The following is a 13796-nucleotide window of genomic DNA, read 5'->3' on the forward strand; positions in this document are numbered from 1 at the left end:
AAAAAATTACATGGTTACCCTAATTTTAGCAGTCATCAAATTGTTTTCTAACTCTAGTCTCACCTGCTAGATAATGAGCCCTTTGGGGGCAGAAATTTTGTTCATTTTACTTTTATATCCTCATTTATTCATTCAACTAAGAGATTGACACTGTTAGATGCTGAGGTATAATGCTGAATAAAGCAAACATGGTTCTTGCCTTCATGAAGCTTACAATCCAGCAGGAAAGAATAATCTAGCAGGAAGAATAGTGCCTAATACATTAAATGCCACTGTGTGAATGAATGACTCAACGTGGAGATAAAGACTTAGAGGTTCCTTAACAGCTCTGATCTCATGAATTTCAGAGACAGAAATAGTCATAAGCATAGACCTCTAGGTTGATCAAATTAACTATTAGAGTTGCTAACTAAAAATTTTAAATACAAACAATGCATACAACACATGTACACCTAAACATACATAATATTTAGATGCTACCTTAATGTTAAACGTAAGAAAAAAGGGACCATGAAATAATGGCAAGAATGAGACTGTGAGGGCTCTATGTTTCTAGATAGACAATTTGTAATCCCACGTGGTTCTTTGGAGGGAGGATTATCAGTATGTACTCCCCCCCCCACCTCACCCCCCTTTTTCTTCTGAGATGAGAAATCTGTGGTTTTAGAAACTGAGCCACAGAAAGGAGGGATTTCTTAAACCAGGAATAGATTTTGGTTGGGTTTCCCTTCCAGAGTTTGGAATACCTGCTACCCTAGAATAGTTAACCGTGTTCCTATGGGCAAGTTACAAAACCTTTCAACCTCAGTTTCCTCTTCTATATATAAAATAGTGCTAATATTATCTCCAGAATTGATCTAAGGATAAATGGGATTATGTAAAGGCATTCAGTCCCATAACCCAGCTTCTAGAAGTCACTCAGGGAATGTTAGTTCTCCATCCACTTCCCTTATTTATCTTTCTGTACGTGGTGAATTAAAGGATGATATAAAATTATTTGGAAGGAAAGAACTGTAAATATAAACACCAGTAACAATTTTTATCTCAAAAATGCATGCTGAACTAGGCCCTCTCCATCCCCTCTGCAAGTAACAGTTTTATTTATATTCATTTATTATCTTATTATTATAGGCAAAGACCCAGAGAAGCATTCCAGGAGCAAAGTGATAGGTAAGATTTTTCTGGGAAAAAGGCAGAGTTTATGAGGGAGCCAGGATTTGGGAGTCATTCAGCTGCAGTGGGTGTCAGTATTAAAGATACCCATTTACTCTTGGTAGCTTTTGGTTCAAGAGAGGGAGGACAGCAAACCACCTACTGAGATCTTTCAAGGGGCGTAAATGTGAACAAAACCAGGAGCTCTCTTCAGTTTCCACAACGTCTCGAAACCCCAAGACTTTCGAGCTCTTTCGCGAAGGCCAGCAGGTCTGTGCTCCAGGAGTGTCCTGGCTCTGGACTCCATTTCCCAGAGTCCCTTAGTGCCCTAATGTATTCAGTGCTCAGAGTGCCTGTATGTGTGTGAGTGTGAATGTGCGTGTGTGTGCGCGCGCGTGTGTGTCTCCGAGTCCCTGGGAGAGTGGAGGCTCATTCACTGATTAGAGCCAGCGCTGAGAGGCAGCACTGCTCCTTCTCTTACACCAACCGAGTCTCTTGATCTGTACATGCAATCCCAGGCAGCTCGCGAACACAAACCCGGGGCCAGCCGCCTACTGCTGCTACTGCTGCTGCTGCTGCTGCCGCTGCCGCCGCCGCCGCCGCCGCTGCCTCCGCCGGCTCTGCGCACCCGGGACTTTTCATGCACCACACTCACCGCCTCCTTCCCTCCGTGTCCTGAAAAGTGCGACCTTTCTCCCAAGGAATTTCCACGGCAAGTATGGAGACCAGAAAGGGGTGTGGATGCGTGTGCGTACATAAGAGGGGTGGGTGCGAAGGCAGCCGGCTGGCTCAGGAACCTGGCTAACTTTCCGGGTTCGTTTCCTAGGGATTCGGGCAGTTCCCCGCCCCCCCTCCCGACAGGGGAAGGGGCTGGGATCTGGAGTGGCGCGTCTCAGATCTTCGCGACGGTGCCTCCCGGCATCGGTGCCCTGCGCACTCCATGCGCTGCTTCAGTCAAACTTTCCGTCTTGAGTTTTCCTTAATGTGTTTTATTTGGGGGGTGCGAGGGGGAGGGACCACACGTGGGAATTGGACAAGTAGGAAGGGTGAGGGGGCAGGGGCGGCGAGGGAAGGGAGCGGGACTCCTTCTCTCCATCTTTTAATAAGCCACATTCCCACTTTGTTTGGGTCGAACGCCAGAATGCCCTCTTGCCCGGCTCCCCAGTGGATCCCGCGGTGATTTCCGGCTGGGCCCAGGCCGGGTGGTACTCAGCGGGGAGCCCGAGGCTGCTGGCGGGATGGGGAAGGGGCGATCCGAATGAGAAAGGACCTCGACCGCCCCCACACAACACACGGCCTGCCCGGTGGGGTACCCGGGGAGAGGCTGGAAACCTGGGGCCTCCGGGGGCTCGGCTTACTTTCCTGGAGGGGGCGGGGGTGAAGGGCGTGGAGGAGGTGGAGGTGGGGGTGGGGGAAGCCCCCGCGGGCAGGAAGGAGGCAGGTGCTGGCCCAGAGGTGGACCGCTCGAAATGCAGCGGGTAAACTCCCCGCTCCGCTCGGCCCGCGGGCCTGGTCTCAGAGCAGCCCGACCCGAGAGAGGTCTCCCGGGATTTTCGGGGCCGGGACTCTCTCTCCCAGCGGTTCCACCGAGCGGGGCGGGAGGACCGCCGTACAGACAGCGGCGCGGGGCTCTTTTCGTAGTTTTATTTTTATCTTAGACCTGCCTTAAACTGAGTAACAATTTCTCTTCTTCCGACTTGAGAACAAAACTTTTCAGCGAGCACGCCGGGCGCTGCAATCCTGCGGCCACCGCAGCCGCGCTCGTCAGCCCGGGCGGAGAGACCTTCTCCGCCCGGAGCCAGGCCCGCCACCTCGCTCCCGAGCCTCTGGTCGCCCCTCTCCCCAACCCCGGGATTTTCAGGGCTCCGCCTGGGCGTTTCGCCTTTGTGCTTTGTAAGGGAAAGCCTTTTCTTCCAGGGCACAACAAACTTGGGCGGAGAGCTTCCGTGTGGCCCCCCGGGCGAGGCCGCCCACGGTGGTGAGGCCATCCGAGGGGATGCCCGGTCTGTCCTCCGCTCCAGGAGCCCCTGCAAGAGCTCGAGGTCCGGGTGGACCCCGGCCGGCCCGGCGCGCGGGAGCCCAGAAGTAGCGGGGACTCGGGCTACCCGAAGGCAGGGGGAGAGCTCTCGCTTCCCGATCAGAACGCGCTCTCTCGAGCCCGGCAGCGGCTCCAGCGGAGGGCCAGAGCCCGGGCCCCGAGCCGGGCGCGCGTCGCACCGGGCGGGTGTATGGGGCGGGGGTTCTCGGTATGGGGCTCAGTCCTGCCAGGCCGGGCCGGGCCGGCAGTCTGGGGTCTCTGGCCCGCGCCGCCTCCCGCCCTGGAGCAGCTCAGAGGGAAGACTCGGGCACTCTCTGCCCACGATGCCCACCAGCCACGTCTCGCCTCTCGCCTCCGCACCAGACTCGGCTTGAGGGGCAAAGGGGAAAGAAAGGAAAAATAAAGATAAAAAAAGGGCCGGCCGAGAGGAAGCGGCGAGTCAGGCAGGAGGGAACAGAGCGGTCAGGGGTGCCGGCCTCCTCCTCTGCCCGTCTCGGGGGTTCTTCCCGCAGATGGAAAATGAGCCGAGGTGGGAAAGGCAGAAAAAGCGTCTAGGAAAAGCAATGAGGGCGTCTTCCGTGCCGATCCCTACGGGCTCGCGGAAACCCGGCGAAAGTGGCGTCAATTCTCTCGCCGTACTCCGGGGCGAGTGGGGGAAGGCCGAGGACAGGGCGACGCCGGTGACAGACGGGGCCGGGCGCCGAGCGAGCGGGGACCACACACCTGTTCTGCGAGTCGCGTCGTGTGCGCCGGCCGAGCGGCCGCGGCGCGAGAGGCAGAGCCCTCCCTGTCGCACTCCAGGCCCGCTGTCCGAGAACCGGGAGGGCCCGGCTCCCCCGCGCCGGCCCGCCTGTGCAGGAGCCCCGCAATCCAGGAGCCTGGTGGCTGCCCGCCGAAGCAGTGGCGCGCGGCGACAGGACCCGGGTGACCTGCGGGGCGGGGCTGTGCAGGGGCACGAGGTCCTTGGACTTTGATCGAAGGCAGCCTCCTCCGAGCTCCTGCCCCGCAGGTCATACCCGGCCGCGGACGAGGGCCCGTCGCACTTAGCGGTTCTTGCCTGGCTGGAGCCCCGGTTCCCCAAAGTTACAAACAGATGTTTCGTGCGGAGGTTGTTGGGACCTAAAGTATTGTTTGTGCAAAGGCAACCGAGAGCTGGATGGAGAGGTCAGGCCAAGGAGTGGTGGGCTCGGCTCTGCGTTGGCCCTAAGTTTATGCAGGTTTCGCCTTCCCCTCTTCCTCCTCCGTTTTCCCTAAAAGAGTTGGGTTTTCCCGGTTTGAAGACTTAGAGGCTGAACTGTGCACCCGCTCGCTGAGCGGCAGCCCCGCGGCCCTGCATTCTCGGACAGGCCGGGTGGTCTTGGCTTCCCACCCGCTGGCCAAGCCGGGCCTGAGTCGGGGCCCAAACTTGGGACAGATACCAGGCCAAGTGTGAATCGCAGGCGTTGGCCCCAGCCATGGAACCGTGTTAGCCTTCTGCTTCCTGAGCTTGTGCCTATGGTGGTAAAATTTCTGTTAGAGCGGTGTTTCCAAATACCCCCCGGGCATTTGGCGTTCGGGAATTCTCTTCAAGCGAAGAAGCCTGTGAACTTAAAAAAAAAAAAAAAATCTTCCCTGAGTTATTCACAACCCTCCACCACCCTGGCCCCATTTCCCACTGTTCTTTGCTTTTTAAGATGCCTGTTAATTTTTTTAAGTTTATTTATGCAAAGGAAAAATATCGTTTAATTTGTTCTATTATTTTAATTCTTGGCTTTTGGAAACGGTTCAGAGACCACAAAAATGTCACCTGTTGTAATAAGCAGAGGGGGGCTATGTGTGCGTTTTAATTACCAGCAGAGTCGTAGTTTGGTGGGCGTTCAGAGCTCGGGCTCTGGGAAAGAGGCTTTTGCAGCTTTCTTTGTGGCAGTCATTTGCAAGTGGGTTTGGCTCAGGGCAGCAGAAGCAGCCGCAGCTCCTCTTCCTTTTACACCGATCCCCGGCGAGGGTCAGGAAAGACCCTGGACAGGGATGGTCAGAGGCTGGGGTGGGAGATTGCCCGCTCTCTGAGACTTTCTCTCTGGCTTTCGGTTTTTCAATGGGAAAGTGGCTAGTTCGCGCCGGAGAGCGGGGAGCGCTGCACGTCAGCCCAGTTTCAGACATGTTCACGTTCCAAACGCCAGCTTCTTCGTTTCATTTGTCTTGGTTCTGGCATGTTTAACCACGCAATTAGTGATCTCACTAATTATTCAGTTAGCTGGCGTTTTGTAATCACTTTAAACCAGGGTCGGGTGTGTGATTTAGCAAACTGCCACACATACAGCCCTGAACCAAACCCATCACGTCATGGATTTGAAATTTTAAAAACTCAATATTTGTTGGTCCCTCCGTGCAACCTCACTGCCTGCCAGACAATTTATTTAGCTTCGTGGATTGATCCCTCCTCCTTGTTTAGTTAATTCAACAAAGACTTTTTGCAATCTGTTTGGAGTTTGTCTGATGCCGTGGAAAAGTAGCTGATGATTTATTTGGTTGCTTTTCGATTTCTGTCTTCAGCCCTTCTTTCTCCTCCTTTCAGCAGGGATGTCAGCTGTTATTACTTCCTATTGATCCCTTTGCAAAGTGAGAAGTGAACTAAAATTAATGTCAATTCCACTGCTCAGATCAATAGCTGGAGTTATTTTAATCTGGATTTGCACGAAGTGCTAAATTAAAAAAAATCAGCATAGAGGCAGAAAAGTAACAGTTACTTACTTTCCCTTTGGCCAGTTCTTTACAGTCACCCAAATGCTCCATCAAGCTGATTATCTTACAATCCATATTTTTTTAATTAAGAGGGTCAGTTTTCTTATTTGGGGTTCTGTGTTTAAACCCATGACATTTTGACATTGGGAGTGTATTAACTATAGATTTTCATAATGACTGTGGTCTGCTGAAGCCTCATCTATACAAGTTGTTAATGTGAGGAGGGGGTAAGAAAGAAAAGGGAAAAGAAAAAAAGCACTCCCCCTTCCCCCACAGAGACCAACGCCCACACAGTGGAGTAAAAGAGATGTGGCCTGGGAAAATATTGTTGATTTATTTTCAGTATAATGAAGTTTCAAATGAATAACCAGGTTTGAGTGATTCACTGTGTTCTGTTGGAGTGTCCAGTGCTGTTGCCAGATTACTAATTTATTAAACTCATTTAAGATAATGAGGTGATCCAGGAAGTAAAAATAAAAAGCGAATCCTCTGGGTGATGGTTATTTTGGGGGGGGAAACATCCTTCCCCTCACCCCTAGTGTATTATGTTTGCCCTTTTCTCCAGCTTGCCTCATATAGTATTGCTTGTTTGACAGACAAGTAGTTTGTTATTTCTGTTGTGAGGAGCTGCTTAGAACCCTTGGAACAGCCCTGGACCCACTTTCGGAGCATCCATGTTGTATGACCATTAATCTGACTTGAAAACAGCCAAGAACAGGATTCCCAGACTTGTCAGGCTAACTGGCTGTCCTTGGCAGATCATTCCCTGCACTGCTATCACTTGACAGGAAAGTTATTTAAAATTTGGGAGAGAGAAAAATCCGTTAATGTGAGATACATAATCTGGTAATTTAGCAATGATGTCCATAAGGAAAGATGCCAAATGAGGAAGCAGTCTGATGGTGTGCATGCATCTTCCCAATTTATAACAGTCATTGACATGTCTGCTACAGGATGGGAGAAGGAAATACTCTCTATGCACTGCATTAAGCCGGGAGGATTCATCTACTGCTTAACTGAGGTCACTCTGAGGGAATATCAGAGATACTCCTTTATCTAGGTGGGTTTTTTTTTTAAGGGAGGGGGTAAATTTTATTTGAGACATGACTCTCAATTTAGAGGTTATGATTTGTAGCAGATGGTGCTTTCTGGTTACACTCTAAGTTTCATTAAGTTTTTATTTAGTGTACATTCTTGAAGCTAATAAGTCCTAGTATTCATCTTATGTTATCCTGACTTTCATACACAGCCCTTCTCCCACCCCCTACTCAAAATAAATTTTGAAACAGAATCAGTGGCTATGAAAATGTACAACCTAAATTTAAAAGGGAAATTGAAAGAAGTCTTTCTGAACTACAATTTGTTCCAGGGGTCTTTAGCGGACATCAACTCTGACTGGGCCAGTAAGCAGAGGAAAGTAAGTCAGAAATTTTGTTAATATTTTGCTCTAAATGGCAATGGCAAATTCAAGGCAGTTTACAAATCTACTTAAGAGTGAGTGCATTAGTAACTAAAATTACCAATCAGTTCTTTGCTGCCCCTGGAAGACAGACGCTTCCAGAGAACATATGCCAAAGGCACCCGTTATGTTTTTAAATATTGCCAGAGACGCCAGGTACTTTATTGATGAAGGTTTTGTTCCTTCTCAGAAAAGAGAAAGACTATATGATTAGGGAGGGGTGTGGATCAAAAATAATGCTGCTGTTGTATCTTTCTGGAAACAGTCTTAGATGATACATGAAGATGTGTGTTTATGTATGTGCCAATGTGTGTGATTTATCCACATGTACAATTTGTACCAACTAACACGTGGAGGTGTTCATGATCTAGATGTGCTTGACTTAGGATTTTTTCAGTCTCAGGGCATTGTTAGAGAAGATGAAGAGAGGATGCAGATGCGGGGGGGTCATATGAGTAGAACTTGGTCTCTGTTTGAACACCAGGCCTGCCATGAGCAGTGTATGCAGGTGCAAACCCTTTAAAATATAGACCCCACCTAATCTACTGGGTGACTTGGCCTTCCAAAGCTCATTTGCTCAGGGAATATTGTATTTGGAGGTTTTATGATTTTTTTTTTTCCTTTGCTGGGCTCAGGCGCATTTCACCCGGAACGTGTAACGACCAAAGTCAGCTACGCGTACATCACAGTAAGTTGTCTATTGATTTTCCTGAATGAAAATGGTCTGATGCTGCTGCCCACTGGCTCCTAAAGCCTGTGGTATCTCTTGCCCGAGCATCTGTGAGCCAGAAGGATGGTGTTTCGATCACTTGGGGTTTCCCTTTTCTTTCCTCCCCCTGACCTTCCTCCCCCCTCTTTCTTTCTCTTTGCTGTTTCCGCAGGTCTTAGAAGGGGATGATTCCCCAGTAATTTTCCCTGCCCTGATCCCAGGTGCCACTCCCTCCCAGGGAAGACTGCTTCTTGTGTGACGTCGGCCATAGAAAGAGACTCCGATGGACTTACACCGGGCAGCCTTCAAGATGGAGAACTCATCCTACCTCCCCAACCCGCTGGCATCCCCAGCACTGATGGTCCTGGCGTCCACGGCTGAGGCTAGCCGTGATGCTTCCATCCCTTGTCAGCAGCCACGACCCTTCGGTGTACCTGTCTCGGTAGACAAGGACGTGCATATTCCATTCACCAATGGCTCCTACACCTTTGCCTCTATGTACCATCGGCAAGGTGGGGTGCCGGGCACTTTTGCCAATCGTGATTTTCCCCCTTCTTTACTACACCTCCACCCTCAGTTCGCTCCCCCAAATCTAGATTGCACCCCAATCAGTATGCTGAATCATAGTGGAGTGGGGGCCTTTCGTCCCTTTGCTTCCACTGAGGACCGGGAGAGTTATCAGTCAGCCTTTACGCCGGCCAAGCGACTTAAAAACTGCCATGACACAGAGTCTCCCCACTTGCGCTTCTCAGATGCAGATGGCAAGGAATATGACTTTGGGACACAGCTGCCATCTAGCTCCCCCGGTTCACTTAAGGTTGACGACACTGGGAAGAAGATTTTTGCTGTCTCTGGCCTCATTTCGGATCGGGAAGCCTCATCTAGCCCAGAGGATCGGAATGACAGATGTAAGTACTTTGGTGCAGCCCTCCCCTAACCCCAGTAAGCCCTGCCTTACAATAGGATTCAACAGGTCGGTGGCATTTTTCATGCTCCTAGTAATGGGAAGGGCTGACTCTCTCCCATTCAATAGCTGTGGAGTGCTGACATTTACTTGTCTCTTGTCAGTGAGCATTGATAGTTCTTGTAGGAAATGTTTTTCTGAAGGTAGCCAGAGGCACATTGGCCTGCACTGCCCTTCCCTCCAGGGCATGATTGGCTTATTCTCTGGGGACTCTGGAGTGGAGGGGGTGCTGTATATGGACCGGAGTGAATGTCATTTCATTAGTAAGTGTAGGTTCCTAGGGAATTTGGGGGGCTCGAAGAAACCGTCCGTCCCTCCTCTCTTTGCTCTCCTCATTATGTTTCTCTGATCTCGGTATTATTTTTTTAGTTTTTCCATTGTATCACATCCAGCAGACTCCACATGATTTTATTTTTCACAACTCTCAGCCCTACTCCAAATCAGGCTATTTTTCAGAGAAGGACAAAGGTGTCGTCAATCACCATAAAGCATTTCAAACAGCTGTGTTTTCCTTGCAATCGCAAGGCTAGAAAGTCGACTTCTCTTGGGATTTAACAGGTTTTCTGGGTGCTTATCCTGGGGCTCCCTTTCAGCCCCTTTCAGGACTGGACACAGCTGGCCTGTGTGGCTGCTCCATATTTGATGCTCACAACTATTATTAATTTCTGCTTAGGGAACAGCTCTGTCATGTTCTGCAAGTGCCTTGCTGGGCTCTGGCTCCACTCACTAATAGTTGGGGCTAAACCTTTAACTTGGAACTTGTAGAATAGGAGTGTTGAACCCTCTGCCATCTTCGCCTCTAATATAATCAGAAAATAATTGTGTTTTGAAGCTTTTGGACTATGGGTAGGACCCCACAGAGCAGTTTTCTTCAAGCCTGGTGAGAATTTATGAACTGAGGGTGTTTTTCCACCCGATCCTTTGTTCTAAGATTTGCTTCATTTTATTTTCTTAAGAAAACTACATCTAAGGTTTGCTTTCCCCTCTTCTCTATTTTTTGTTCTCCCGTCCTCTCTATAACCACCCCACGAATGTCATTTTTTTCTCTTCTCTTTATGATGCCGAGGAGAGTAATAGAGACGTTGCAGCTCTCTCCCCTGTCGGCACTGCCTCCTCAGGCTGTCTCCTTGAATTAGGTACTGTGTTAACTTTCCTGCGCTAAAAGGCATCTGCCTAAACCCAGCGTACCTTTTCAATAAAAGTCATCATAAAATCAACCTGCCTTGTAAATCCATCGCTCTTTGGTTTTGAAATATGTTGAGAGTGTCTTTTATGTCAGCGTCTGTAAGCCCAAGACCTCTCCACTTAAGGGAGAAGGCTGCTGTCTGACAGCACAACTGCCCATGTTCTCTCTCTCCTTTGCTTTAGCTCCTATTCCACCTTTTCCCTTTCTGTACAGCTGATGTGTGAGTGTGTGTGTGTGTGTGTGTGTGTGTGTGCTGATCCTGCTTTGGGAATATACTTGCTGAACACGGATTGGCGTTGTATCGGTCTGTTTTAGTTTAGTGTAGTTTAGTTTTCATTTGTCGAAGTGCAAGTGATAAAGGCGAGCTCTAACCTGACCTCTGGCCAAAACTGTCCTGGGTTCGGGTGTGACAGATTCTGCTCCTTTTTTCTCCAAACACAAGTTGAATATGAAATCCTCTTAAAAACTAACATGCCACATAGTAACACCTGGAGGTCAAGATTCCTTTCTTGTCTCCTAACAAATCCAGCTTGTCTCCATTTTTCCATTTTTTAGCCCAAACCTGTCTCAGACCCCCAGAGCAGGAGGAAGCTTGTTAGTCAGGTCAGCACTCATAGATGTGGATATCCATTCCCCTCTGAGTGTCAAAGCCATAACTCTTCGTTTGCCTGGTTTGCATTGTGTAGGGGTGCCATCCCCCATGGAGATGGATCCCTCACACAGGAATACGCCTGGGTGGAGAAAAATTAAATGAGTCTGTCTCCCAAAGTGAAATGGAATTCTAACCTTGAAATTAATGAGATTCTGATCAGAAGGGTGGGGAAACTTCTTTACTTCAAACTGTAGTGTTGAATAAATTGGAGCCCTTTCCCCTTTTATTTGTTTAAAATATCCTTTCTTTAATGAGTATTTTGTGTTCTCCTTTTTCTCTTACACAAACGTTAGACCTGTAGGCGTGTCTGTGAGTGTAGACTGTCCACTCGCATTATTATCTAGAGTTGCATTTGTGACTGATCTTAAATGAGAAATAAAGGTACAAAGTGAATAGGAGACTGTTACCCTGTGATAACCCTGGATTTGTGCTTCTTTCTCCTTTCCTTCCCTTGGGTGGGGTAGCAGCCTTCACAGCGTTGTACTGGGGAGCATTTGTGCTTTTGATTTTGAGTATTTGGAAGGCTGGGGAAACATTTTTCTGTAAGGAAGGGTCGAAGAGGCACCATGACAAAGTCTGCTGCAGCTTTCTTGGCTCCTGTCATATGCCGACGTGTGTCGGAATATTTATGGTCTGTTTTATGTAAATACATATTTAAGGGCCGTTAGAAGGCCTGATTATTCCCACTAGATGCCTTTCAGGTCCTCCCTACAGAACCGTTTAGAAATAAGTAATATTTCTCAGATAATCGAGTGACAGTAAACAAGACTGCTTCCAAGGGGAGAGCTTGAGGGGCAGATGGAGCAGTGAGGGGGTGGGGAGGCAAGAAGAGAGAGGATAGAAAGTGTTCAAAAGAGCAAAGTGATAGGATACAGTGGCTTTTGCCCAGATTGCCAGAAATTAACCGTGTATATTTTATGTTTTGTAATTCTTAAAATTTAGAGTTAATCTTTGATATGGTTGACTGATTTTTCAATTCTCTTCATATAAATAAAATTTTTTTCATAAAAGTAAAAAAAAGTTTTAATTAAATACAACAGTAAAACTCCTAAATAAGCACGTAGCTTTAGGGGTTTGCTGGGGGGTGGGATGAGTATGGGTGTGTGTGTCCCTTACTTAGAGTAGAAGTTTTATGACTGAGTTTTAAGTCAATGAAAAAAATCAGTTTTACAGTGGAAACACTGACAGTTTTTACTCCCGCAGCCTCCCCCTGCTCACACACTGCATCCATATGCAGATATGTCCACATCTGAGAGCATTTGAAAGAGGGGCCTGCAGACATGGTGTAATGCACACGTGTTCTTTCCTTAAATCTGGGTACTGATAGGCAGGATTTCTTTTGTGATTAAATATGCATATTTGTAGAAAGAAATGTAGCTATTTGGGTAAAGTATTGTCTCTCCTAGTAGATGATTCCAGTTTGCTTGCCTGTTCATCTACCTGGCATCACAGGTGATTTCTGAGGTAGGTGTTGGGCTCTATGGAAAAAAGAAGGCTTTACTCAACAGGACTGACTTATGTGCCCTGGAAAAAGGGAGAAGTGTTTTGTGAGAAGCCATTCGTGGAGGATGCATGACTCCCCAGGAAGGGGACTGAGGTAACTCCTGTTTATTGTCATGCCCTGAACCCGTCTCCAAGTCTCCTTGTCCAGGGAAATGAGGTGAAAATTTATGGACCAATTATGAATAGTCCACGTGTGTCTTACATATGAAGTGTCTACAGATATGTTTCCCAGGGCTTTTAAAATAAACATTTCCTCATTAAGGAAACTTTACAACAAAAGGGAAAATAAGTATTCTCTGCTGCCTTGTGCTAGAATCTATACATTTATTACCCCCTTAGCACTCTGGCTCTTATCATGTGCATTTCCTGATTGTTCTCTGTAGACCACTCCTGTGCCCAATTCCTGTCTGGGTGATACAGCAATTGGAGTTGGCTAGGATGCATGCTCGCCCTGAGGGCTGAGAGGAATCAGAACTGCCCTTGGGAAGTGATGACGGGCCTTGCCTTCTGGCTCACCTCAGAGATGGGCACTGGACACTGACCCCAAGTGGCCCTCTTTCTTTGCCCTTCTCTGTGGTCAGGCAGATTCACAGGTAGGCAGGGAACCCTGTGACTCACAGCAGTTCCCAGATGTTCTGCTTTGCTCTCATCTTTGACATATTCGAAGTCATTCAAATTTGAAAAGCCCTGAGTAGGAGAGATGGTATTTTGACTCTGAGATGTGTCTTTACAATGGCACGTATCCTTGAAGACCCTATGTCCTAGGAATCAAATCAGCTGAGCCCACATAGGCCCAGGGCAGCCTGGAATGAGCAGGGCTGGCCGCATCATGGGGGTGGTGTTAGGGGGGCTACTTACCAAGGGCTCTGGGACTACCCAGGACTACCTCTGGGTAGGGACCTTGATCTGGGCTTTTAGGAGAATTGCTCTTGCTGGGAAGAATGTTTGGGGCGGTTCTCAGGTCACCAGGCTCAACTTCTGGATTGTAGCTGGAGCAGATGACCACTCTGAAAGGGTGCACAAATCACCAGAAAGATGGGTCAGATGGTGCCCTCTGTACTGATTGCCCAGACCTAGCCCGGTTGTCGGCTCAGCTGCTCCCGGGGTTCTCGCGGAGTCCCTTTTCCCTCCCCATCTGGGGTGGGTGGGGGAGGAGGGGGCGAGAACTCCTGTGATGTGTGTGGTTGTTTCTGGTTGTTCACTCCCAACACAGTCATGGAGACTCCTTTTCATGCTGCTGGGTTTAATTGTCTTGTTGGGATAAAGAAATGTTTGCACAGCTAAAGTGGGGCCGGGCTGGACGGGAGCAGTCCCTGATGGCTGCAGAGCCATCTGGCCTGGCTTGGCTTGGCTCGGCGCGCCTCTGGCCCGCCCGGCGGCTGGGCTCGCTCCCGCTCCCGCTCCCGCTCTTC

General features: G+C 48.9%; 1 protein-coding gene across 2 annotated transcripts in view; it reads left to right on the plus strand.

The window, feature by feature from the left end:
- Positions 1-1583: 1583 nt before the first annotated feature.
- The window catches only part of RNF220 (ring finger protein 220), a 229704-nt gene continuing 217491 nt past the window's right edge, over positions 1584-13796 (plus strand). The window contains exons 1-2 of one of the 2 annotated variants that reach the window (XM_007468272.1): positions 1584-1864; positions 8252-8987. In XM_007468272.1, coding sequence (XP_007468334.1) covers positions 8363-8987 — 625 coding nt within the window. In that variant the 5' untranslated portion in view covers positions 1584-1864; positions 8252-8362. Of the gene's footprint in view, positions 1869-8251; positions 8988-13796 lie in introns of both variants that reach the window. The other variant, XM_007468271.1, reaches the window with a different exon arrangement.

The sequence above is a fragment of the Lipotes vexillifer genome, unplaced genomic scaffold (genome assembly GCF_000442215.2).
Source record: "Lipotes vexillifer unplaced genomic scaffold, Lipotes_vexillifer_v1.1 scaffold661, whole genome shotgun sequence".
Taxonomy (NCBI): domain Eukaryota; kingdom Metazoa; phylum Chordata; class Mammalia; order Artiodactyla; family Lipotidae; genus Lipotes; species Lipotes vexillifer.